The sequence below is a fragment of the Lampetra planeri genome, chromosome 34, assembly GCF_965212315.1.
Source record: "Lampetra planeri chromosome 34, kcLamPlan1.2.h2, whole genome shotgun sequence".
Taxonomy (NCBI): Eukaryota; Metazoa; Chordata; class Hyperoartia; order Petromyzontiformes; family Petromyzontidae; genus Lampetra; species Lampetra planeri.
The window spans coordinates 5,692,802-5,719,628 of record NC_136140.1 but is presented as its reverse complement, the minus strand read 5'-3'; the positions used below and the strand labels follow the sequence as shown (position 1 = coordinate 5,719,628).

General features: G+C 45.9%; 1 protein-coding gene across 1 annotated transcript in view; it reads left to right on the top strand.

The window, feature by feature from the left end:
* Positions 1–13,727, top strand: part of CACNA2D2 (calcium voltage-gated channel auxiliary subunit alpha2delta 2) — a 99,302-nt gene extending 85,575 nt beyond the window's left edge. Inside the window, exons 28-38 of the mRNA XM_078610585.1 lie at positions 620–715; positions 2,001–2,098; positions 2,751–2,798; positions 3,253–3,324; positions 4,289–4,441; positions 5,356–5,408; positions 6,534–6,589; positions 8,035–8,161; positions 11,414–11,523; positions 11,924–12,000; positions 13,152–13,727. Of these exons, the coding sequence (XP_078466711.1) occupies positions 620–715; positions 2,001–2,098; positions 2,751–2,798; positions 3,253–3,324; positions 4,289–4,441; positions 5,356–5,408; positions 6,534–6,589; positions 8,035–8,161; positions 11,414–11,523; positions 11,924–12,000; positions 13,152–13,268 (1,007 nt within the window). The 3' untranslated portion in view covers positions 13,269–13,727. The remainder of the gene's footprint in view (positions 1–619; positions 716–2,000; positions 2,099–2,750; positions 2,799–3,252; positions 3,325–4,288; positions 4,442–5,355; positions 5,409–6,533; positions 6,590–8,034; positions 8,162–11,413; positions 11,524–11,923; positions 12,001–13,151) is intronic.
* Positions 13,728–26,827: the final 13,100 nt, after the last annotated feature.

The following is a 26,827-nucleotide window of genomic DNA, read 5'->3' as shown; positions in this document are numbered from 1 at the left end:
ATCCTTATGTCACATACGTGCAATATACGAATGCACATTATATCCTTAAATATTGCAAATATTTAGAAAATGTTAATTGGACTGTTCTCAGTGTACCGGTAAAGATAGAGTTAGTGGTACAAAAATTTTTATCTAGCGAAATTCTTAGCAATAGCCATAACCAAATCACAACCAATGGCTATGATTCACTGCTGAGTGATGGTGACATCACCGCAGTACTTGTGCCAGGCTAGGTGCCACTGTGAGGCCATGCGAGGAGTGGAAGGTTTGCTGGCAGGCAGGAGGTCACGGAACGGACCCATGTGTTATGGATTAACTGACTGAGATGACTGGCAGATGCACCACCTGTGCCATCCTGCAATTAACATCGAAATTGGTGCACACACAAACACTTGAAATTATGAAATCTGAAATTGTTGTCTCGGTCACATTTGGTTTTAGAGGTCACCTTCACTTCAGGTATCCGAAGCCAAGCACGCACTCCGTGCGGCGTTAATAAACCTGTCGTAGACAAATGTTACATTATGCATGCAACGCAGTATTTCTGGTTAATATTTACGTTTTAACTCCTCTGTTTACCGGTTGCTGCTGCTGTCGCTCTTGTCGTTTTTGCCGCTAGTCGGTAAAGGGGGCAGTTACGACCCTTCCAACATTAGCATCTTGGCCAGCAGAGCCGTGGAGGTGGAGATCGACGGCAAGGTGCTCAAGCCAGCAGGTGCTCGCCTCCGCCCTGCACTCGACGACTCAAACAAAGGGGGATCTCGGGGGGGGAGGGGGGTGGTGCCTTTGCCTGGCAGCGGCACGCATGCAGGCAGATTCAACGCGGCGCTATCGCTGCAGGAGCCTCTTGCTCCCTCTCGTCTGTGTTTTTGACCCGGGGCGTGTTTCACTTTGACTGACGAAGCCACCCCCCCGCCCCCCCCCCCCCCCACAACGGCCCCAGCGGTAGCGAGTTCGCCACTTGAGGTTGCATGGTTTGAATTCAGCGGCCGCCCTGGTTAGTCCTGCGGCGTGTGCAATAGCTTTGCATGTATATTGAACTTCCTTCGCACCGTACGTAGCACAACGGTGTGAATCGGAGGTGCAGGGGTGGGGGGGGAGGACAACAAAACTAAAACACAAAAAAGCAGTTGGAAAGATGCGAGTTTTTAATTCGGGTGATTTTAAAAGATACGCTCCGTCTGCTTCATGGTGGACATTAAAGACCCCCGTGACGCCCGTTCGCAAGAGGAGGCCGTTGCGTGCCGCCATCGTCGCTCCAAAGTTACCATCTGTTAAAACATCACCCGGGATTGGAATGTACACAATGGTTGCCCCCGCCCCCCCGCTAACCGCGAACAAATTTGGAAGGACCTTCTGAAAAAGTCATGGGACTCTGTGAAGGTTTCTTAGATAAAGAAGCCCAGTTTATTCAAGGCCAGTTGACCGAAGCATTCAGATATTTCCTCTAGATGGCTGTAAAACATGTTTTGGAATATTTTTAAACTAAGCTGATAATTGTACGAATTTATTGAAAGCAGTAACTACATAATCGTCTCAATACCTTTCTAATAAATGGGGGGTCGGAGTGGTGGTGCAGCGGTTAGCGTTCTGTACGTTGAAACCAGCAACTGGAGTTTAATTCCTGGCCACGGCTAACATCAGTGGTGAGTGATATCAGAACCAGTCCTGACACCCCCCCCCCCCTTCATCATCCCGCAATTATCAGCGTGGTGACGTATGGCCAAACAACCCCGCTGACAAACACGACATGGGGAGGTCTTCATCTGGCAGTGGATAAATATCTGACGATTATTTATTGAGATTATCTTAATGATTACATACAAAGCGCGATCATCTTCAACAGTTCTTTTTTTTCCAATAGGCTGTCAAATGTGTTTGGTGTATACATTACACTCGAATTGTTTATTATACATCGTTGAACAATGTGGGGCTCTGGGTCGTTGCGTCCCCTCGTATGCACGCGTTCTCTCCGAGCACTTGGCTTCCTCGTTTCCCAGTGGTTGGAGTCAAGCTCGAGCTGGAGGTTTGGACGGCCAAGTTCAAGCTCTTGGCCAGCAACCACACGGGGGAGGGCCGCAGCAAGCGCAGCAGCAACGTGAGCGACTCGCCCCCCCACCCCCCGATTCTCACAATAACGGGGACAGGCACTGCAAATGCTTTGTGTATTCCTCCCTGCGTATAAAGTATACAAACGTTTGTTTCACAGCTCCCGGCCACCACACAAGGCCATCTGGGAATGCAATAATTTCGGCAGCATTGATTCATTAAACGTAAACTCCCAGAAGGCCTTGTGGTTTATAAGGAGTGTAAAACATACTTTGCTGTGTGGAAGGACAGATATATGATGGAAGCATCTTGTCTGTTTATTTATTTAGTTGTGTTTTTCACAGTGACGTGAATTATTATTTCATGTTTCCGATTCTGAGGAGCTGATTGGCACAAATCCACTATTCTTTACACGGAGATAGAACCGGTAAAAATAGCGCTAGTTCTTAAACGTGCGAGTGTGTACAAATAATCTGTGCATATCGCAACACCCGCTATTGATGGAGTAATCTAATTAAGCAGTAACGATGTTGTTTAGCATCGTGGTGAATGGTAGCGAATGCAGTGTGGCTGGAGGGGTCCTTGTGAAACCTCCATTGTTTACAACGCATACATAAACTGAAAACGTCGGTTTACAATTGTCTCTTTAGTTGCTTATGTGTTCTTAAATGTAAACCATTTTTATGTTTTGACATTTGCAGTGCGACAGTCTTGGAAGCTGTGAGATGGACTGCGATCTGTCCAGCAAGGTATGTGCTCAATCTATTTCAAATATGCTATGCGCTGGGATCATAGGGGTGTACCTCATTAATGCAAGGCATGTTTTTTTATATTGTGTACGGTTTGTATGTTGTGGTATTATGTGTGCTGTATGCTTAGAGGCTACAATGTGTGTGTGGTATTGTAGCGGTTAGCGCTACGCTGCGCTACGAACCCAGCGACCCAAGTTTGATTCCCGCTCACGGCCACCAACACCAGCGACGATTATTTTAACCGGTCATGGGCCTCCCCTAGGTCGACTCAGCCTGAAATGATGCGGTGTGCTGCTGGGGAGACAAAGGCGGCTGGGCATGGTGTTGGCCACCCCCACCCCCTTGTGTACCGTGCCAGCCTTCATCGGTACCCGATAACAGCACCTACCCCAACAGTCGGTTAAGGCTATACGGGGAATCTTTGTTTTTTGTCTTTGTATGGTATGTTTAGGAGCTGCAGTGTGTCATCCTGGATGATGGAGGGTTCCTCATAATGTCCAATCAAGAAGACCAAGAGAAAAAGGTGGAAACTTTGGACCTGCCCGTCCACAAAATGCTGCCCCACACTTAACTGTCTCACATGCACTATATAATCACTGAGCTTGCCAATGGAACACTACATTTTGAGCTCTCGGTAAAGGTGAAGGCGGTCTAAATCCACGGGGTTATGGATTCAGCCGGACGCTGGTGGCTATGCACATGGCCTGTGATCCAGCACTGGAGGCAGCGAGGGTTGGTGGATCACACGGATGTCGCGAAACTCCCTTCCTGTGGGCGTCGAGCTGCCTTACACCGGCTTGCCAGGAGAAGGCGGTGCAGCAGAATGTGAACTCGTATCATCTGTATCGGATTGAATGTTTCTCCCTCGCACGCCGTGGGTGTTGTGCAGTTGCTCCGGTTGATTGCCACGTATAAATACTAAGTAACAGGCTGAAAACATCTTGGTGTACAGATGACCGCTGAACTTGGGCTATCGTTGGCGCCGGCTCGCCGTGCTTGTCTGGGATTCCTCGCGCCTCCGAGTTGACTTCTGGGGGGGAAAAAAAACCCTTGTCATGAATACTGAAAATGCAGTAACTAGCTGTGGCAGTGCCTTAGTCTCACCACTGTGGCCGTATTCACGGAGGCTCATTCGTGTATCGCTCTTGGATCTAGAGTTTTAACGTAGAAAATGTTGAACATGTTTAATTAGGTAGGATGATGAAAACAAATTGTATTGCAATTCAGACACCCGTCAGCAGCAGTTACAACTGATCGCTCCATTGAAGGTGTTTTGTTTGCTCTCCGTGCCAGATTATCTTCTATCGATACGCAAGCTTGCATTCTTAAAAGGAGTGTTTTTTTTTCCGTAGAATGTTGTTACGTCGCCAATTCTCATACCACTCTGTGTTGTCTAGTTGCACACCGACTTACACCATTTCAGGAAATCAATAGTAGTGCGATCCGCGCGTGTGCCAAGTTGACAAAGGGCCTGCTTTGTGTTGCAGGTCGGAGAATTCTTTGGTGTCGTGGACCCGAGTTTGATGCGCGCTCTGTACAACGTGTCTCTGTTCGCCAAAGTCGAGTCGTACGACTATCAGTCGACCTGCGACCCCGAGAAAGAGCAAAAGGCGGGAGCGGCGCCCAGATCCATCGCTATCGTAAGTGTGGCCTTGTGGGAGTTCATAATAGATGGTTTCGGGTTAGATCACGTGAATATTCATGTGTGGTTAAACCCGCCACCATCCGACACAGCCAATTAGTATGGTCTGTCACTTAAACAAAACGTGCCAATTCGTTACTCGTTCAGCACACCGATGTGTTTGACAGTAAACCCACAACATTTACAATTTGAGTACGACGTTTCGCCAGTAATTACAACTAGCACCATCAGGCAGACAGCCAGAGTTGTGGAGAAATCCTGGCTCATTGCTCTGACCCCTCTGCACCACCCAGCTGACTCTTATAGGTCTCAATGTAAATGCTTACCCCGAGCTCTCATACTCTGATGGTGCGTTGTCTTTGAGTTGTGCGCCTTTTGGCGTCATCTGGTCCAACACCATGTGAGACTAGGCTCTAAGAAAAGCCGTCTAGGGTGTGGACCAATCAACTTCAAGGACAGTGCATATCATTATCAGAGTTGTGTTTTTTGTTGGCATTACGACTGCTTGTGTTGTGGTTATTGCAAACATGACCCCTTGTATAAAGGTGTCTGTTTTGGTGCCAGATTAAAGGGTAAAAACCTATTACTATATCTTGCTATTGGCAAAGGAGGTCTCATCATGTAAAATACGTTTGCAAAATTTCGAATTGATTGGACAACAGGAAGTAGAAAAGGTGTAATGGGCTACAGAGGGCAGCTTCCATTCATGGCACATTGTGTTTACAGGCAGAATCGTGCCTTTGCCGTCACTCATCAAATTTTAATCGAGCATGAGCACAGTTAATCCACGTGCGGGATCTATTTAACTTCACTCTCGCCTAAAATGTGCTTGTGAATGATTAAAGGGAGTCGCATACATGTGCGTTTTTATATTAATATGTGTTTTTTTTAATGACCCCTCTATATTCACAGCCGAGGATTTCGGACGTGCTGAACGTCGCATGGCTGGCTTCAGCGGCCGCTTGGTAAGGCCCCTACCACACCACCGAGCCTACGACCGATGCACATCGGGGGTCGCCGCTACTCATGCGATAGCATACTTAGTACTCTTAGGTTTTTTGGGTAATGTCACGTAGGTAAAAAATAAAAATTAAATTAAAATTAATGAAAGTAAAATAAAAATTACGACGTTTCGGAGGCAACACAAGCTTCCCGTCACAGCATGCTTGCTGTATCAAGTACTTGATACAGCAATCGTGCTGTGACGGTTCCACCTGAAGACGGAAGCTTGTGTTGCCTCCGAAACGTTTTTTTTATTTTTTACCTACGTGACTTTACCGAAAAAACCTAAGAGTATGAATCTTTGCAGTCACGAAAGCTTCAAATCTAGAAGCATACTTGGTATTCCATTATTGCCTGTCAGGGCAGCAGGGCAACGCAGTGGTAAAGCTCGTGTCTCTCCGTAAGAAGGGCTCGGTCTCGCTTCCCAGCTTGGGGCGCTTTTCTTTCTGGGGTTCGTATGCACTACTCCTCCCGCTGTTCTGCATGGGGTTTCATCTGGGATTGCGCAAAGCAACTTCAAAAGGTTTGGCTGGTCTCTCTTGAAAAAGAGTTGAGACTCGGTGAGGCTTTCCTGGATTAACAAGGATAATTATAATACATGGACATTGTGGGCTCTGTTTTTATGGAATAGTATTAGTCATTTAATGTTAATGTTGTGTATTTATATTTTTGTTAGTTTATATAATTCATTTTAAATTAACTTGTTCTTTTTAGGTGTACTTCAGTAAACTGATGGGGAAAAAAAAAGTCAGACATGTTGAGTTTTGCACGTGTATGTCGGTATAATTATACCAATTCGCTTGCTTTATTCTCATGAGTTGTCATGATTCAGGGTGGCAATTTAGTGAAAAATCGCTTTCTACTTTTTTACATCGTGGTGAATGCTATCGGGCATTCGTGGCTACATAGTACATATGAACTCGATACAAACATCGAATCGAAACTAATCCATTCTTACGCACGTGGCTCAACGCGCGTCTCACGAGCGAAACAATATTACTCGTGATCAATGAATCGATGCGCCATTACACCTGCGGCGATAAGTAACGACGTGTGCGCCCCGCTGACCTGTTCCCTACCCTGTGCAGGTCTCTGCTGCAGCAGCTGTTCTACTCGCTCACCCTTCAGACGTGGTACAGTGCAGGTGTGTCACCTGCACGCCGACGCTGCCGCACCGCCCGATCGCTGCTGCGTCTCTGCACCATCTCGTCGATAAATAACGCAGCCTTTGGCGTCGCGTCAATCGCCACAGCTGCGAGCCACGAGCTGACGCACAGCTGGGCTTGTTGGTTGCCGCCAGCCGCGGGCGTATTAACAATTCATCGCTCAATTTTAAACACGTGAATAAGTAATGTTTTGATATTGTCAATCCGCTGCTGGACGAAGGCCCTCCCTCCATGCCTTTTCGTCGTGGAGGGTTGTTAGACCATACTTCATTACGCTGGTCGGTGTGCAGAGGTCGCAACCGGGTACCCGATACCCGTACCCTACCCGATACCCGGCTACCCGTACCCGGCCGGTGCAGCCGGGTACGGGTACGGGTAGGCCGTGAGTCACTGGTGAGTAACCGTTTGTCACTCATTTCGGGTAGGGTACGGGTAAGGAATCAAAACCCGTTTGCGACCTCTGTCGGTGTGGGTTGATGGTCAGTGGAAAGGGGTGACCAGGGCTGGCTGAGATAGCCACTCACCACTGGATGGTTTTCGTGGTTGGGGAATCAAGCACGTGTCGCTCGAGTAAAAGTGCAGTGTGCTAAGCACTGTGCCACCACTCGCCCCTCCACCCTGTTTGTCTTTAACACTGGCTTATCGAAACAAAAAAATTAATAGGCTGATCTTGCAGGCAATAATGGCCCTTACTTTTCCTCATGAGGCAGTGTTAGTGACGAAAAGGGTGTTTCGTATGAATTATCCTTGGCCAGAAATTAACTCCGGTTGCCAGGTCATAGTGTCATTTACTAACCATCACCACTAACCAATGCCGTCGCATGACCCAATTACAAATAGGTGACTTTATTATGAAGTGGTCTCTATGTATATAAAACTTTTTTTTTACCATATATATTATCATGCTGCTGTCGGTGTCATTGCATGAAATTAACAAATTAACATTTTGAACTACTTTATGTAGATTAGCAGGGCAATGCCCTTGGTGAAAGAACATTTCAATAAACCTCATTATCCACACCGCAGGCACTAAATTTGTATCGCTTGCATATGCCTTCATCACATGCCATTAAAACTAAAACATTTTAATGACGGAAAATAAACCCAAAGGCAATGCCATTGCCTCTGCCATAGCAAGTTGCCCCTCATTTTCCATAGTTGCGCCAAATTTGTTGCTGGTGAACACTGCCAAAAAGGATTCCCATGAATCCCCTTCTCGTGTCATGGAGACCTTTTGAAGGGAGGGGGGAGCTCTGTGGTATTGCACAGCTGCCAGGTATCTTGAGACACAAATTAACAAACGGGGGGGAGGTGGAGGGGGTGATGACGGAGTGGGATTCAAAATGTCAGAAGTAATTACGTCTTAAACCCTCGCGCAATACGGGCAATAGAAATGTAATGCCACCTTTTTTTTCCTTTCCAGAGTTCAGCTATGCGGATGGGGCCAACTACAAGGAAAAGGTCAGCTGCATCACCCTCCAGACCCAGTACTACTTTCCCAACAACAAAACCACCTTCCAGGAGCTCATGGACTGTGGCAACTGCTCCAGGTCAGTTGCTCACCTGCTTACGAGTTGACCCCCGTGCGTGGAGTCGCTCCTGCACGCGAGTGACGAAATCGCCCGGAATGCGCGCCCCACCTCGTCAAACCTCGGAGAGCCGAGTAGGGTTGAGTCTGGATTTGCGGTGCTTTGATGGGCGGCCGCAATGCCCCGAATAGGGTGTCGTCAGGCATAGTCGGGCTTCGTGGTAGTTGGCGACGGGGTAGCTGCAGCAACGTTCATTGTTGTTACTGTGATTCTATGCTGCCACGTGTATGCTACTCGCCTTCGCCAACCTTCATTGAACTGCACGGTGAAGTTGAATTAACCCTCGCAACCCACATGGCCGGTGTGTGACGGAGGCCCTCATCCAGCAGTGGATTGACCAAAGGGCCATACATGTGAAGCTATTTATAATTATAACAGCAATTGCAGCATCGATTTCAGGTGCGCACGGTGCTGAAGGGTGGGACTGCTTGTGATGTGGGTAAAAAGTAAGCTCAGGGTCACTTGGACGACGCACGCAGAAAGCCCTTACAGTCTCAAAGTAGTCTGCTTGTCTCTATGTTGCCCGTGGGTGTTCCTCTTCAGATGCAGTGGTGTTTTTTTCTTTCACAAATCATGAACACTGGCAATTATATTACACGAGCAGCCAGCAAACGTCCTAGTCCGACCACTGCTTGGTGGAAGGGCCCTCTACCTGGAGAACATCCCGAGGGGCCATTTGGCCTGTACGTGTGTTGAACTTCTGCCACACCATACGTAGCCAGCCGTGCTAATCGCAGGTGCGGGGGAAGGACAACAAAACTGGGCTTTCGCAAAACAATGAATGGCGAGCTCCAGAAAACTCACGGGAGGCAATGGCATTGTGACTCACGATGGTGCGCCTACACGTGCGGTTTCCCAACCCACTCTTCCTGACTGCGGAGGTCGGCCCCCAGCAGGTGCTTTTTTTTGTTCTTCCTCTGCTGCAATCTCGAGTCGCGGTGTCCTACCGCCACAGGCAGAGGTTTGCTTTGAATTTTTTAAATTATTTTTTTAAATTCTGCATGAGCAATGCGGGGTCCCCAGCAGCCCAAGGGATAATACGAAGGATTTGAATGCGTGGGAGGTACTGCACTTCTTCACCCGTTGTGGCAAGATTCTGGGGCCTCTTAGCCACTCAGTCTTTGGTTCTTTCGGTAAAGTCGCCACGTATAAAGATAAAATAATAAATTAAATACTTGCATACGACGTTTCGATTGCAACGCAAGCAATCATCATCAGGTATAAATGAAATCGAAACACAAATCTAGTGTACTTAGAAATGTAATGTAATACAACAGAGAGTCGGATAACATAACAGTCAACACCCCTACCTGGTTGATTACGTTCTTCCTGAGAATGCAAAATTTGAGAGAGAGATAAAACACAGAACCAGAGACATATAGACAGACATATAAGTAGAGACAGATATCACAGAGATACATAGAGAAAGACAAAACATAGGCACACAGAGAAACCACGTTTACTCAGCAATCCGTATGGCTTTTGCGAGCAGAGCGCCATCCCAATGGGTAAGCACACTGCGCTCTGAATCTGGCCATCTGAATTCGATTCTTGGCCAGGTCTAACATCGGTGACGAGCGATATACAAACTGGTCCTTGGCCCAACCCTAACCCCTTCACCAATCCACACTGACCAGCGTGGTTAAGTCTGGTAACACGTTCCCCATGGTCGATACTGTGGACCATATCTAGTGAACCACTGTAGTCTACGCCCCTTCAACAGACGAATAGCAAAACTACACAAACTCTCTCGTGAAGCCCTCTTGTGGCGAGCAGACCTCGACATTGAAATTGGAATCCAGCTCCCGAACACATTGCTTATCTATGACGTATGCAAGTCATAGAATAGACAGGACGTGGTAAGTCCCTTTATCCTGCAGTGGATTGACAAAGTTAAGTCATGCTTGTTGCAAGCTATGCAATGTGTCTCTGAAGTGTGAATTGCTTATTCCCTGTCCCACGTGTTTGTCCCTTTGGTGGGTGCGTCGTGGACATTAGTGTGAACTGCTGCGATCGTTAGATTGGGCTTCAAATCGATGGGTTTCCATCGAGCAGAAGGAGAAATCAACTCGGATTATTCGAATCTGAAATTATTCCTGTAACTTGAGTAACAGTTGTGCCAAGATGGAATAGTTTATTTTTCTTGAATATCCATTCCAGGTGCTTTGAATTGTGCTTTACATGTTGCATTTAGTGTTTTATGTCTTCTCACTATCTGTAATCGGAAGGAATCAATCGTGTGTAGCTTACTTGAACTTAAAATACAGTCAATCCATCCTAGGTGCAATTATTCATAACAATATAGAGGATGTGTACATTTTTATACTGTTGGCAAGGAGGATAGATTTGTTCGAAGGACATATATATATACAGTAGTCCCTCAGTTAAGTGACATCTGTTAACGGTTTTTTCGGTTAAACGTTTCGCCTCTCATAGGGATCCCCACGGATTCGACTAATGTTCAAATTTTGATTAACAATATGTTTACGTTATGCACGCGGGCGCCAATTTCGGCCAATGCGAGCACTCATAAGTGGGCTGAGCATGCGTCAGCCAATCAGCGATGCCCACTTATGGGCGTTTAAACCTTGACTGGCTTTGTTTACATTACGCTTTATGTTTTGGCTGTGGAAACAGCCCTTTGCAGACGCATGCAATGCATTTACTCGATGAACAGTTATTTCGGTTTACAGTACTTTTCGTGGAACGGAATACAAACGTTAACCAAGGGAATCCTGATTTAAAGCTTTCGTGACCGCAGGGATTCATATTCTTGGTTCTTTCGGTAAAGTCACGTAGAAGGGAAACAATAAAATAATAAAAATATTAAACAATAAAATTCATCACCTGGTGATGAGTGCTTGTGTTGCAGTCGAAACGTCGTGAGAATTTTATTGTTTTATATTTTTATTATTTTATTGTTTCCATTCTACGTGACTTTACCGAAAGAACCAAGAATACAAAGGACTCCTGTATAGGCGATCGAATTCATCCTATAGATGAATTCGAATGAGCAGCACTCCAGTAAATTAAAAAGCCATTTGGAAACACCCGACAAAACAATTAACAGGAGTAGAAATTTGAGTCGATGATCTTGGCGAGTGTTGTGGCGTTGCCCCTCCTCGACGCTTCGCTATTTGTGGATGCTCAACTTCCGCAAGCGCTTCGCCCGCAGTGCCGCTCTTCAATTCCCGACTGAACTCTCTGCCGCAGGTTCTTTTTCGCGGAGAAGCTGGCCAACTCCAACCTGGTGTTCGTGGTCTCGGAGAAGATCATGTGTCCCATGTGCGACAACAGGCCTCTTATACAGGCTGAGCAGAGGTGTATCCTTTGCTACCATGCGTCCCCTGGCAGTGTTCACACCTCCCTAGATTATTCTCCTGAAAGGGAGACGCGTTACACCACAAGGAAGCCGAGCTGTGGAGAGCTCAGCATTGCATGGTTCCCCCGCTGCTCTTAGAGTCGTTAATAAGTCGCCTTAATTTGGCCATCAGAGCCTTTGACCTTTTACACCGACTCATTATATTCTTAAAGATGGTTTGGTGTGGTTTATGCAACTTGCAGTGGCCCAAAGTTCTTCAAATGTTCCAGTTGTGTTTCTTCTTTCCTTGTTAAACTATTTCTGGTGGCTCTGTTGCGTGGCAGACTCCCCACCCTCCCTCGTTTCGCTATTTGCTTTGCGGTGCTTTTTTGCCCAGCTTCCTTGACGAACCCCCCACACAGCGGACGGCCCGAACATGTGCGAGCTCGCGCCGCGCTACAGAAAGGGCCCGGACTCCTGCTTCGACTACAACATCCTGGTACCGTGCTGCGCAGAGGCAAACGCCGCGTTCCTGCGCTGATAATGAGATTGCACCAAAGCGGTGCCGGACCATTTCAAGGAATGATTTGGCATCGTATTGTGCCCCAAAGTGCTGCTCCATGGGCTCCAGCCATGCCCCCCCCCCCATGCCCCCCCATGCCCCCTGCCTTCATTATCTCGCTATGTTATTCCTGCATAAAAAAGCACGTGCCGTTTAGCTCTCCGAGCACAGGATTGTGAGAAGGATATGAAAATGACAGCCGTCTCTTATTTCCAATTGCAGAGCATCGGGTTCTGTGCTAGTGTTTAACAAACGCTCTGTCTTCCGTTAACGACTCGCCGCACAAATTCTGTGCCCATTCTAAATCCGACATTATCATTGCGCTTGTCCCAAGACAAAAAACACGCGTGTGTACTTTTCTTTCTTACCAATTTTCGTCTTTTTTTTTATCTAAACAAAAACGCAGCCACGAGGGTTGACCTCTGCGCAGGAACACGTTACCATTCCGCGATGACCTCGTGACATCACGGCTATTTCCGAGCGTGGTTCTGAGCGCTGGAGCCTCTCGCACTCTTCTGGAGTTTAGCGATGAGGGCCACGAGTGAGGCAAGCGCACGCGGCGCGTGGTTGGCGCTCGCTTGACCAACCGACGCTTGCGGAGGGCATCCGGATCCAGCCCACTTGACTGGATCACAAACCAGACTGTAGGAGTGTGGCAAAAGATTCCTCCCATAGTCATTCAAGGTGTAAACCGGCATGCGCGAGGTAGGTGGTATGGCAAGCGGCAAGCCCAACCACATTTGCCTCCCCAGTGCTGATATTTATACACTGCTCCAGGTACTCATTTAAGGCTGAATCAATATAGGGGAGGCCCAGGATGAACTCAGATATCACTGGTGACTGCAGTGCACCATTACTGGGATTTAAACCCAAGCTGCTGGGTTCGTAGTACCACAACTACCTGCTGGAGGACATTGGCTGCCATGGGGGACACCTGACGAATAGGATTTGCAAAGCACTCAGCGTCTGTGCGTCGTGCGTAGACATGCATGCTTAGAGCCTTCGAGTAAACCACGGAGCGTCACTAATGGTCACCGTGTGTGTCGGGGTGGTCGTGGTGGTGGGATTTGTTTGTTGGTTTTTTGCAGGAGGACACGTCGGACTGTGGCCGAGGCTCGATGCTGCAGCCAAGCTTCCTGGCGCTGGTCGGTCTGCAAGTGCTGGCGCTCTGGCTGTTCAGCCCCATCCACTTCTGCCCTTCGTGAGGACTCTGCTGTCAACACAGAGCCACAGTGGTCCCCCCCGGAAAAAATCCCCCCCCCCCCACTCCCATCCTTAACCCAGGATTGACGCTCCCAGCTCTTGATGCGCTGCTGCGTATGTGTTTTGTCAGCGCTTGCCTGGCCGACGGAAGTGGCTCGCAATGAGCCGAGGTGTTCCCGCGATGGTCCTCGCGAAAAAAAGAAAATGGTGTGCGTTGGCGTGCAGGCGTGCCTGAGAGCGTGCGTGCATTTGAAGCGTGCGCGTGGCTGTTGTGTACGTGTGTACACGCGTGAGTCTAAAGCGCCTGCATGCCTTTGTTTGGCTGTGTTGTTTTGGCACGTGCTTAATTGCCCATTGGAGGGCAGTTCCTTGAATTGTGAGTCTCTCGTCGCGCACTGCCACCAACGCCCGCTGAACACCTCCCCTCTCCCCTCCAACTCGATCAGTCGGAGACCATCGATGTCCTTGCTTCATCACGTGGCTGCTTTGTCCGTGATGTGACCCCGACCCGCATTTAGCTCGAGAGGGCTCTTCGAACAGCGCCGTCACCTTGTTCCCAGCATTGGACGTTGTGATTTTTTTTCTGTCGATTTCATTGCATTCTGCAGCATATTTTGTCAACGTTCGATATCTTTTTCTTTTTGCATTCGCTTCTCGTGAGCGCGTGTTTGCCGGGCGAGTGCGACGGGCGTTTAGTGCGCCACGCCGAGGAGTCTGCGTCAGGTTTAAAATACGGCGGGTTTTTTTTCCCTCTTTTTTTTTCCATCATCCGATTGAAATTTATTTTATATAAAACAAACCTCGATGGAAACTTCACTTTTTCTAATTTTGCCAAACCATTCTGAGCAATTAGCATCAACTTACGCGCGTGTGTGTTTGAGCATTATTGCTACTTGCACGCATGTGCACGTACGCCGAGTGGGGTGTTTTTAAAGCCTATTTATTTATGTTGTGAGACCGGCCATTTAAACGGACAATTTGATCGGCGTACAGATTTGGTTGCTCATCAAATGCGTGGAGATTTTTTTTTTGCCTGCACGGAAATTTTTCTGAACGAATCGACGTTTCTGTACGAAAAAGCCAAGTTGCCCGTCGGTGTTAATGTTTTGTGTTACGAGATTTTGTTTGGCTTCGCGATCACGTGACCACGTGTCGTAAAATTGGCCGCACACTCTCCCCCTTCACAGCTGCTTTGGGGATGTTCGAGAAATGGCCAACTGGTTGGCCAACAAGGGATTATGGTAATTCTATAATAATGAATTATTTACATTCAATTAATCGCTTCAGTGGATGGCTAGTCTGGTATCGTAATTAATAGGCTCCCAACCCCCCCCAACCCCACGTTCTATGGGACACATCTTGGTGTCTTTTACTAATTTGTAGCACAGTCTCCCCTCCAGGAAAGTGCACGTTAATTTAGTAGTAACTCATTAATATAAGATAAGCACTGAATTGCTTTTGTGCTGAATAATTAGTGATGATAATTACATTTCACAACACCAGAAGCCATTTTTTTGCCGTTAAATAAATCCTTTAATTTCCACGAACTGTGCGATAAACATCACTCATGCGCGCATAGTGTTACGACTGTGGCTTCTCCTTTACATTTCCCGTCTACATACGAATCTCATCTTTGAAATGTTACCACTTTAACTTGCGCATTATTTTTTCATATGGCCTGCCTTGGGAGGATGAGTGGGATTATTTCCTGCAAACGTTGCTTTGAAATGGATCCCTCGGTGAGATTGCTTGTTGGTGTTTTTATTTTCCTGCTGCATTTTTATTATTGTTGCCACTCGCCGCAGAGAGTCTATTAATAACACTTTGTGGGCACGGGGGCATCATTAGCGCCACTCTTCGAAGCGATGCTCTCTTCGGAAACGCGGTTCTGCGCGGCGGGGTTTCTATAAAGCGAGCAGAGGGAGGGAGAGAGAGAGAGATCTTAATGCTGGGGCTCACTCCTCGCAGTGCTGGCTGACAGAAGGAAGCCAACTCGTATCTCCTGTGTTAAAAAAAAACAACACCCGCGCGCATCTCGGTTTTCATAAAAACAACAACAGAAGCCATTTTGTTGATGTACATTTTTGTGGATGAGAGAGGCGACGTGTACGCTGCTGATTTGCTGCAATTTTAGCTGTTCCTTTTGGGAGAGTCACAAACTGGCCCTTTTATTTGTTATCTAGTCTGAAGATTATGAATGTGTAAAGTACACAATGAGGAGTGCAATCGATGGGATTATTTATGAATAAAAATGGGGTTAGCTCGTGGAAGGTTGGTGCACCGAGAAAGCCACGCAAAAAAATCCCGCGTATTTGAGATGCGTTTCGCACTGATTTTTACATTTGGCAGGATATAAACAAAATAAATAAGCAATGTCTTCTTCATATGTCTTTTATTGTTTTCAGTTTTTATTGTAAAATTTTGCATTGAACCAAGACCCATAATCCTGAAGGGAGGGGGGGGGGGTTTGCCTGTAACACCGGCAGTTTCAGCAGCATTGTTTCAAGCATGCCTGACCGTTGATGAGACACTTGATGTTCAATTCGGTCCAGGGTTCGCTTGCCTTGAATAAATGCTGGTGAAATGATGCACTCCCCAGAATGCCCGTGTGGCTGATGGGCTGTGTAAGAAATACTTTAAAACATTTTTATCTGAAGAGATGGATAGATGACAGATGTATCGTCTGCTTATTTATTTTGTTATTTACATTTGGCATGTCGTCACGTTTAAATAACGAGCTGTATAAACTTTTTGAAATCACTTTACTCGTTACTGTCATTCGAATTTGTTTGGCTCTTCGGCAGGAAGTAAAATGCCATCTATCGATTTTCGGTCTTTACATTGGGCGTTGTGCCGATTCAATTAATATCGATATGTCGATTGACAAGCGAGTGGTGTGATTTTTTTTTACCGGTAGTTCTTCGTGAGACTCGATTTTGCCTTATCTGCCTTCGTGCAATATTGTGTGTGCTTTTAAAAAAACAACTCTGCGTGGCAGTTTTTAGTCCGTGACCTGTTCGCATGGTTACTTTCAAAAGCTATCTATATCTTACACCGTTTCAAGTAAAGATTTTATTGTGCCAATCTTAAATTTAGTCGTACGTGGATGGGTTGGCCTGTTTTAATTCAATTTTGCTTGCTTGTGGTTACTGAAAATGGGAGAAAAGAAAAAAAATACTATATTTTGCTCAGCAACCTTTTGATTGTTTTAATGCCTTGCTTATTATTGCATATATAAGCGTATTGACACCTTAGGAACGTATCATTTTATTTGGCATATCTAATGTAGATAATATACGTAACTCAACGAAAAGAGCCTTACTGCCTCACTCATCAATTTAAAAGCAGATTTGTATTGCTGTACTCTACATTATAAGCTACGTTTTTGGTTTGGGCTGTGTATTTTTAAAGCCCTTTGTGAAGTGTAACATTTTCAGGCTGCATTAATTTATTGGCGCGCATTTTACCGTCAATGGCAGACGGAGCACCGACACACCAGCGGGGCTTGCTTTTGAAGGCCCCCCCACTTCTTGCCATAACGTTTAGGCCAAGTGCCGTGGCGTAGCACGGGTTGGCATGGTGCCCCTCGTGCAAGGAGTGAAATACGGGGGCACGTGTCCACTTTGCCTCCCTCCTTTGTAGCCCCGTGCCTGGGCTCTTCCGGTCCGTGCTCTCTTCCCCGCCCTTCCGGGCACCGTTTGCACCACCTGAACCACTCGACAGCTACGCCACCGATTCAGCATCTGCCCACTAACTTGCGCCGGCGTCAAGTAGTTTACCAACACGCGCTGCGGCAGTGGGCACGTTTGTCAGCTTTACGGGAAAAATTTTTGGGCTGCCAAGAGCCGAGGCAGTCTGCATATTTATTATCGTCACCTTGGCTGGGGTTGTTTGTAAGGAGCCAGACAGCTCCCTCTCTGAACAGACCATCTAAGGGTCCCCACACCCCTCGCCTCTTTTGCCCTTGTTCTCTTACTCCGGGTGCCAGTGACGAGGTGAGTCTAATCTGTCGGGCCCATGTTTTGCTCATTGCATTGTTTAGCACGAACCCCAAGCGCAATTCGTGGAGTCGCGGTGGTGAATCATGTCGAGTTGAAGCCACGCTGTGGCTGAGGCACCCACCAGCAAAGCAGCAGCAGCAGAGGATGCCTGTAGGAAGTTGGTTGCTTGATTTGTCTGTGGACTTTGAGCGTTATTCCCTCATATGCGTGGCTTTTTTTAAGCAATACGGTTTCCTGTCACGTGAAAAACTGAAAAAAAAAATTATTGACCAAACGTCCAAAATGGAAATAATTCTTATGACCGGCTGTGAGACCTTAACGAGGCTTTACCGGGTATATGAATTATATCGTGTAAGTTGAACTACTCAAATTGGCCAAACATCCCATATCGGTCCCTCCTGAAACCCTATAATGGTCTACTGCATTGAGAAAATTCTTTATTGGTCGACTCCCTTTGTTTGAGCAGCCAAAGTGGCATGGGCATTTAAATAAAACACAGCCGACAGCGTTGTCCTCATTAATGACTCACACCTCTTCACCAAACCCCCTCCTTCCTCAGACCTTTAAAATATATTTTTCCACTGTGCAACCGAGCCGTGCCAGGTACCTGCAGAGCCAGCTCAGTGTGGGTTAGGTGGCCGCCCGGTTGTTTTTATATTGCGTGCCGCTGATGTCACACACAGTGAAAGAATGGAGATGCACGTAGATAACGTATGATGACACCGTCCTTAGAGTAATGATTGGTGGCAAATGCAATGAACGCATTATTAGCCCTGGCCCTGCTTGACCCGGAGCCAGGCCTGTGTATTTACCGTGTGGTTCTGGTTCGGCTTGGCAGAAAGACAGTGGAAAACTGACTGTACCATGAAGGCTCCACACAGGCTTGGCTCAGATGTGCCAATGGAAAAGGCATATTGGCCTCCAACACACCTGGTAATTGTTACCCCTATGCTGCTGATTAACTGAAATAGCCTTGCATCCGCTCCCAGCCGTCAAGTGATGCAAATGCACGCTATTGCCGAATCATTTTGCCATCATCTGTCGTATTTTCATAGTAGTGATTTTTTGTAATGGACTTTCTTGAATGTGAAGCTGTGAGTTGGCATGGTTTGATAGTCTGTTTTATGTACAGGTATATGATGATTTGGTAAGTCGCTATTGAGAATAATACTTTGACTTCTTAAATCAAATAGTTTGACAATTATATTGTTTGAAAACACGTTTTAAAGTGCTTCTTTAAAAACGATATGATAATGATGATTGAATAATGAGATTGAGCGTTAAACACATGAAAACTGAATGCAAAATAGAGCGCTGTAAAAAGCAAATCAAGTATGGTTAAAAAAGCGTACTACCCCACAACATTGCAAATGTGTTTGAAACGTTTCGCTGGACATCCCAAGCGTTTGCGCCCGATGATTGTACTGCAGTTGCAAACACTTGGTGGTAGATCATTTTGAAGCAACCTAGGCAGTTACCCTAAGCTGCATATCAAACTTTCTACGGAATTGTCGGATGTTATGGCCTCCTGTTTATCTTGGCCTGTGGTTTTACTCCATGTTGTACGATAAATTAAGCCCTTAGATAAGTATTACAATCAATGATAATTAGGCCCCGTAACGATTTGGTTCCCCTCGCAATTTGATGAATCATCGCTATTCCAGGGTCGTGATTCAATTCGATAATTTTTGGTTTTAAGCTCAATTGAGCGCCAATAAAACTGACGTTAACCAATTATACACAACGTATTTGAATTGTATGTAAATGATCCGTACGCGCAAGATTACAATTTTGTATCATGATCGTAAATCTCTCTGAATTGATGCATCATTACATATCCATTATATATGCGGTATATGCTTTAGTGTCACTTGGTAACGATGTTGGAGATCCAGTTACGGCCGTCACAACCAAACAAAAACAACTGTTTCAGGTACGATCTAGACCTCCGTGTCCTGAATTGTCCAACGAAAAATGATGTTCCTTGCCTCGTAGAACTCAATTCTAACTCCTGTTGGGGAAGCAGGATTGCCTGCTGGCACAATCTATCTTTTTGTAATCAAATTTAAGAACGTGTTTGAGTCTTTTTTTTGCTGGATTGATAGGGAAATGGATTTTAAATTATTCTTGTTTTGATCACTGTAAAGCATCCTGATGGGATGCTGTAGATGAAAAGTGCTATCAAAAATGAAACCGTGTACATTTGAAGCTTCATGTGTGAGACAAGAAAAGAACTGAAGGAATTTAAGTTGACTCTGAAGGAGCACGCTTTTGTGTCCACGAGGGAAGCAGATTCGATTTAAAGTTCGTTTCCCACCAACAAAGCTACAGAACCCCTTGTCAGACAAGCCCCCCCGAACGCAAAACTTGCGTACGCTTTATTTTTTAAATCCTTTATATTAAGTTCACTTGCTTGCTTGCTTGCGCGCTTACGACCGTGCAAATCTTTCGGTCGTTTTTTAACCCACTTCCCGTGATCCAATCGAGCTGACATTTTGCACACAGACTCGTTGTGCGTGACAATTTATTTTCGTGAAAAATTTTTTCCAAAATTTTCCACTTTTTAGGGGAAAAAAATGTCATTTAATTTAAAATACCAATGTGATAAAAATGAAACTCTTACTCAAGAAAAACAGAAATTAATAATAAAATAAAACCGATGCCACGCATATAAAGGATTTATAGTGAAAAACTTTGTTTTTACGGGTTAATTTTTTTGAGTTGCATCTTCCCATAAAAAAGGTTCCCTCGTGCAAGTCGCACAAGAGACCCACTTTGTCGACCCGCTCATAATTCAAATCGGCTCATCGCGCCATTCCCACCGCACTGCCGCAACGAAGTGGAACGCCCAAACCGAATGCAGCGTGCGCCGTGGCACAGTCGCTTGGTGGATTAGTCCAAGCGACGACGACGACAGAGCGTCTTTACTTGAGCCTAGGCAGGTGCTTCCCTTAACATCTGATAATGAGAGCTTCCTATACAATGCATTGTCAAGTCCCTCCCCCCCACTCCCCGCCCATTAAGAACATCGCCTCTCGAGCTCTAAGTGAATGCTATGCATTTATTTACTTAGGTGAGCAGCAAATTGCATTCGTGCAGTTTGAAGTCCATTGATGACCTCCATCTCACGCCACCGCTGAGGAACCTCGCGTTCCGGGAAAGAACAGCAATGCCACGGCATGGTAGTGAGTGCTGCACCTGCCCCCCCCCTTCACTATCTTTCTTTGCATTGTCTCGTTGCTGCAAAGTTCCACGATCCTTATTGCAGAGCGTTAAATTCCCTACAGGAGTGAACCAGCAGGCACCAAATAAAGAAAGCATGGTTCTCGAGGAAAGACACTCGACATTGTGCCCTTTAAAAATCGCGCTCATTTTTTGACTTTTAGATTGTTTAGCGAATCGCGTGGATAGGTGGTGATTGTACGGGCGAATTTTAAATGTTTGCATCGTTGGGTATTTACAGCCAGACTTTAAAATCACGATCACAAAACCACGTGAGTGACAGCCTTCCAGCCGCTCGCACCAACACTGATGAAATTAAGGGGTTGAAAAACGCAATGTTGTGCAGTATCTTTATTGACAGTGATGGACGGAGCTAACATAGTCACGTCAGATCGCGAATTCTTCGGAGGCAGTCTTGTTGGGTTGTCATGCCAAAAGGAAAACTTGTTCTCCGCTGTATATAAGATAACGTATTGCTAAGACTCTATCAGCCATCATTGCACTACTAAGATTATTGTTTCACAGTTGCTTTTCAGTGTGTCGAATGGCTCTCCTCTTCATTGGTCTGAATGACTGCCTTGAAACATATAGGTAATGGTATGGTTAAACAATGTGGTTTATAATGCAATGGTTTTGTTCCAATAAAACAAACTCTGTAAATGCTTAATTCGGAATGTTATTTTTTGAGAGTAATGATTTTATTGTGATTAAAACATTTTGTAAAATGTTTGTACAGCATAGTGACTGTGACTGAAATACGTCTTTTAAATGTATTCCATGAAACGGTAAATAAATATGTTTATACTGCATGTGTTTATACTGACGGAAACTTGTCTGTGTCCCTTGATCATTTACATCAAACCATTTCTATATGTCTTCTTGGTTCTTTCAGTAAAGTCACGTAGAAGGGAAATAATAAAATAATAAAACATAATATATTACATTTTTATTTTATTATGTTTTATTTTTTTAATTGTATTATTTCCTTTCTACGTGACTTTACCGAAAGAACCAAGAAGATGAATCCCTGCAGTCACGAAAGCTTTAAATCGAAACATTTCTATATGTTCACCAGTAGCGTAACAAGCATGGGGGCAGGGGGTGCCTTGCCCCGTTAACCCCCCCCCCCCCTGGTGGCCAAGTTGCCATCATGAGATATGTGTTAAACAACAGTGTCAAAGAACACCAACGTATGCAATTATATGATTAGGCATGAGGAACCGAGATTTATTCTAGGTGCGACCGTGCGAGACAAATCAAATATTGGGGCCCTACCTAACCGATTGCAACACCCCCCTGAGCTGATAATGTCGTTACTACTAGCATTTTCATGGGTCACAGATGGTCTTTGAACTCTAGTTACTGCTTGTACATCTTTTTTTTTAATCAACTAAATCTGGCAGAAAAATTGGGCTGGGTCCCAAATTGTGCAGGACAAATTTTGCTTCACGTGCTTTTTCACGTTAGCATTCGGGGAGTGGAAATTCATCACCCAAACATGTCAATCAAAAATGTTGAAAGCAGCGATAACCATGTAATTTTACATCAAATATTTCAATTTGTCACCAGCGTGGTCTTGACCTTTTACGTGCAAGTATTTCTGGGAAAGTCTTACTCAGAAATATCTCGAGGAAAGACACGTCCAATCCACGTGTGAACTCGAGCAACTCACACAATCATAGCAACTATACGCCACCACTGGAAATTCATTTGCCAGTAAAAAATTTGATAATTTTTTTTTACCCTTTTATCTGGCAACAAAACTGACACCGTTTTTACAAGGAGTCATGTTTGTATAGACCACAATACCTGCAGCCCAACTTCAAGGACAGTGCATACATTATCAGAGTTATGTTCTTTGTTTGCATTATGACTGCAGGTATTGTGGTCTATGCAAACATGACTCCTTGTAAAAAAGGTGTCAGTTTTGTTGCCAGAAAAAAGGGTTAAAAACCAATGATCATATTTTTTACTGGCAAATGAGGTTCCAATGGTGTAAATGTTTACCCCGAGCTCTCATACTCTTGATGGTGCATTGTCTTTGAGTTGTGCGCCTTTTGGCGTCATCTGGTCCAACACCATGTGAGACTAGGCTCTAAGGAAAGCTGTCTCGGGTGTGGACCAATCAACTTCAAGGACAGTGCATACATTATCAGAGTTATGTTTTTTGTTTGCATTATGACTGCAGGTATTGTGGTCTATGCAAACATGACTCCTTGTAAAAAGGTGTCAGTTTTGTTGCCAGATAAAATGGTAAAAAACCAACTATACGCCACTGTTCCAGTTGTCCTTCCACTGGATTTAAGGGCAATTTGAGCACCCGAGTCGGCTCCAGACGACCCTCCATGGCAACGGTAACGTGTGGGGTACTCCCACTCCTTTAAAAAAAACGCGCCTGGCGAGCATTGAAGAGTAGGCACCGTGTCGTGACAGGTACTGCAAGGTCCGACTGTGTCCGTCCAGTGCTCGCCGAGCTGCATTGGCATCCGGTTGCCGAACGAATACATCATGAGCGTCGCACTCATCTCACACACACACGTGCTTGCAAACGCCGGTCATCCTCGCAGCGGCTTTTTGGCTGGCCATCGAACGCAGACGGTCACTGCATCGCGCGCTTTCAGATGCGCTTCTGCGGTCGTCCGGAACGATCTTCCTTCCGATATTAGTGGGCCCACTGAGATCTGCGCAATTTTGAAATATGTTGAAAACTAATTTCTTTAGAACTGCCTGTTGTTTGTTGTCCTTCCCCCACACTTCCGATGAGCAATCTTGGCTTCGTACGGTGCGAAAGAGGTTCAACATACACACACGTACAGGCCACATGGCTCCTCGATGGGTTCTCCAGTAGAGGTCGTTTCGCCAAGCAGTGGCAGACTAGGACATTTCCTGGCTGTTGCTGTAATTTAATTGCCAGTGTTCATGATTTATGAAAGGAAAAAAATTAACCCGCAAAAACAAAGTTTTTCACTATAAATCCTTTATATGCGTGGCGGCTAGAGTCCTCTCGTCCTCTGGCTTGAGATGGCTGCCACCTATGGGTCAGATTGCCTGGCAGCATTAAGCAATTGGTAATTAAATATTAAAAAAAATTTCCTTAAAAGTGTACAATTTTGCTAAAAAAAATTCACGAAAATTAATTGTCACGCACAACGAGTCTGTGTGGAAAATGTCAGCTCGATTGGATCACGGGAAGTGGGTTAAAAAACGACCGAAAGATTTGCACGGTCGTAAGCACGCAAGCAAGCAAGCGAACTTAATATAAAGTATTTTAAAAAGCACACCACTGCGTCTGAAGAGTAAACGCCCACGGGCAGCAGTGTATTGAGCATGGCAGTATGTTGACTACATTAGGAATAGCTTTACCACTACTGACAGCAATCTCTAGTGATTTGTTCCCATCAGGCAATGTAATAATTGCAGTTTTTACGACTTTTTAATATAACGTCGTTTAATGATGCTTAATTATCTTGCCCGTGATCTCTCAAATAGTGCTTTTGTGGAGACTTCAGACAATTATAAGCATCCGGGAACCCTTAGGAGCAACACGAGCATAGCCATTGGATTGCAGTGTGGGGCTGGTGTGTCCCCATGGTGAGACTCAGCACTCCGTCCCCAGTGAGTGAACAGGTGGGCTTCGTTACAAATTAAAATTGGTTCCACGATCCAGAAAAAAGTCAGTGTTCGCATTGAGGATAGATACTGGTGACTCAAATTATCCACCCACCCACCCCCTACTCACCCGTCTACCTGCACACCCACTCACCTACCTAGTTAACTCGCCTCCCTATCTATCCGTTCACCAACCGATATACCCACGTACCTCCCCAACGACCTATTTACCCACTCGCCTACTCACAAACCTTACCGATATCCACCCACGTCCCTACCTAGATACGTACAGCCACGTACACCTATCCATACCTGTCAACCCATACGGTTTACCCCGTATACTTGTGTAGTGACATCAGGGATGTCACTGTATGGTGCCGGCCCAAGAGGGCCATTTGGTTGACCCCGCAGACACTTGATCTGGAGTGTCCACAGAGAGGCCCCCATGTGGGTGGACTAGGGGGTGTTCACGTGTCTGGGGAGAGCTCTCGAGAGGGATCAAGAGGGAGCTAGAAGGCTCCAGAAGGCGGGCGGGGCCAGGGGCTGAGCAGCCCCGACCGTAGGGGGATATAAGGCGGGTCCCTGAGAAGGACGGGGTCCTCCCAGCTGGAAGCTCTGCAGGCATCAACACGTGGTCGGGACCCGAGTGAGGGTCAGACCCTTCGTAGCTGCAACTCCTCCGTATAGAGTAGTTAGCTGGGTGCCACCACCCTAGGCTGTGTCGGGTTAAGGGGCAGTTACCTCTTTGTGTTACGTGTTGATGCTTCGAATAAATGTGTTGCCTCTAAAGAACAACGTTTGCCACTCAGTTTGACTCACTACACTTGTCGAGGAAAATTGAGTTCAGGTCCAGACGGCGTTCAGCCGTTTCAATACGGGCAAAAACATTTGTTTGTGTTTCTCCCCTGTGATGGGACTTTGTAGGATGAACGTTGAGATGTATAAGGGCACGGGCTGAGCAATAAGGTTGGAATTGGTTTATAATAAGGTAGGGCACTGATAAGGGGTTCACAGGTATCTGTGTGTGTGCATCCACATATCAAGCAAGCAGCATCAGCATCCAAGATCAGTCAATAAGCATGATGAGTGGTATTGTAGTGTTCAACACAGAGGCACACACTCTCTGTGTTGCATTGCATTACATTTCCCCAAAAATATGCTAAATTTTGTTTTCTCAAACTGCCTATTTCTCTCTCTAAAATTTACCAGGCTCTCATAGGGCCATTCGATCTTTCTCTCCCTCGGTCGCTTCCGGGTGGATTCATTGACATGCTAATTTCTCTGCTCCATCAGCTGCCCCAGCAGACCCACCTCTCTCTCTCTCAACACAGAGGCATTGGGTCTCTGTTGTGTCTATGTTGTGTGTCTCTCTGTGTGTCTGCTTGTGTGTCTGTCTGTGTGTCTCCGTGTCTGTGATTTGTCTCTCTCTCAAATTTAGTTCTACCTGATGACGTTTGCTTGTGTTGCAATCGAAACGTCGTATTCCATTGTTTCATTTATTTTCTTTCTACGTGACTTTACCGAAAGAACCAAAGAGAAATGCCGTACTTACTCTGGTGCTAGAGAGAGGCTTCAGACACACAGTTGCACTCCTGTAACAGGAGCTGGCACGAACACCCTAGTGCAGGGGTCGGCAACTAAAATAACAAGAAGAGCCATTTCTTTCCAATTCGGTACAAAATTCAGTATTTCAAGAGCCGCAATGCATCTGAGTACATACTGTACTCACGTACATATCGTCAAGAAGCAGCCCGTAAAGAGCCGCATGCGGCTCCGGAGCCGTAGGTTGCCGACCCCTGCCCTAGTGACTCCATTTATGTCACTATAGTATCATTGACACCAATGATCAAACTTAATCCAAATTTTTTAAAATAAATCTTGACTTTAAGCTTTCGTGACTGCAGGAATTCATATTCTTGGGTCTTTCGGTAAAGTCACGTAGATAGGTTCAAAGAAAATAACAAAAAATAAAAAATAAACTACGACGTTTCGATCGCCAAAAGACGACCGCTTGTGTTGCGATAGAAATGTCGTAGTTTTTTGTTATTTTCTTTGAACATATCTACGTGACTTTCCCGAAAGACCCAAGAGTAGGTTTTTGTATAGTCCAATATTTTTTGCCTGTTTGTGTTTCTCCCTTGTGATGGGACTTTAGGATGAATGGTGAGATTTATAAGGGCACCACGGGGGGGGGTTTGAGAAATGTGACGTCACATCAAAATGCGCAACTTTAAATAAATATAAAATTGTTATAACAACACGAATTGTTATAACAACACTCCTACAACATCAGAGTGCAGCGCCACATTAAATACGCACTACAATGACAATAGTTTAAAGCGATTTGAAGCATGTTTTATTTTAACAATGGAAATATGGTTTTTGGGGGGGGGGCAGAGCTTTGTGACGTCATATTTGAGGGGGGGGGGTCTGACTTTTTGTGACGCCGTATGACGAGGGGGGGGGGTAAAAAATCGTCCACAATCGCGTGACGTCATTTATGGACGGCCCCTATGCCAATTTACCTAATTCACCCACTCGCCAACAGGCCCATCTTCCTGCCTACCCGTGCCTGCGATAACAAATTCAAACGATAGGCGGAGGGGAGGGGGGAGCAGGGGGGTGCGGTGGGTCGGTCTGGGAAGTCGCTTTTGTATTTACAAAACGCGTTTCCGTTTGCACGCGGCCCCGGGCGTCGCTTTCGACCCTCGCCGCTCGCCGTCGTTCGC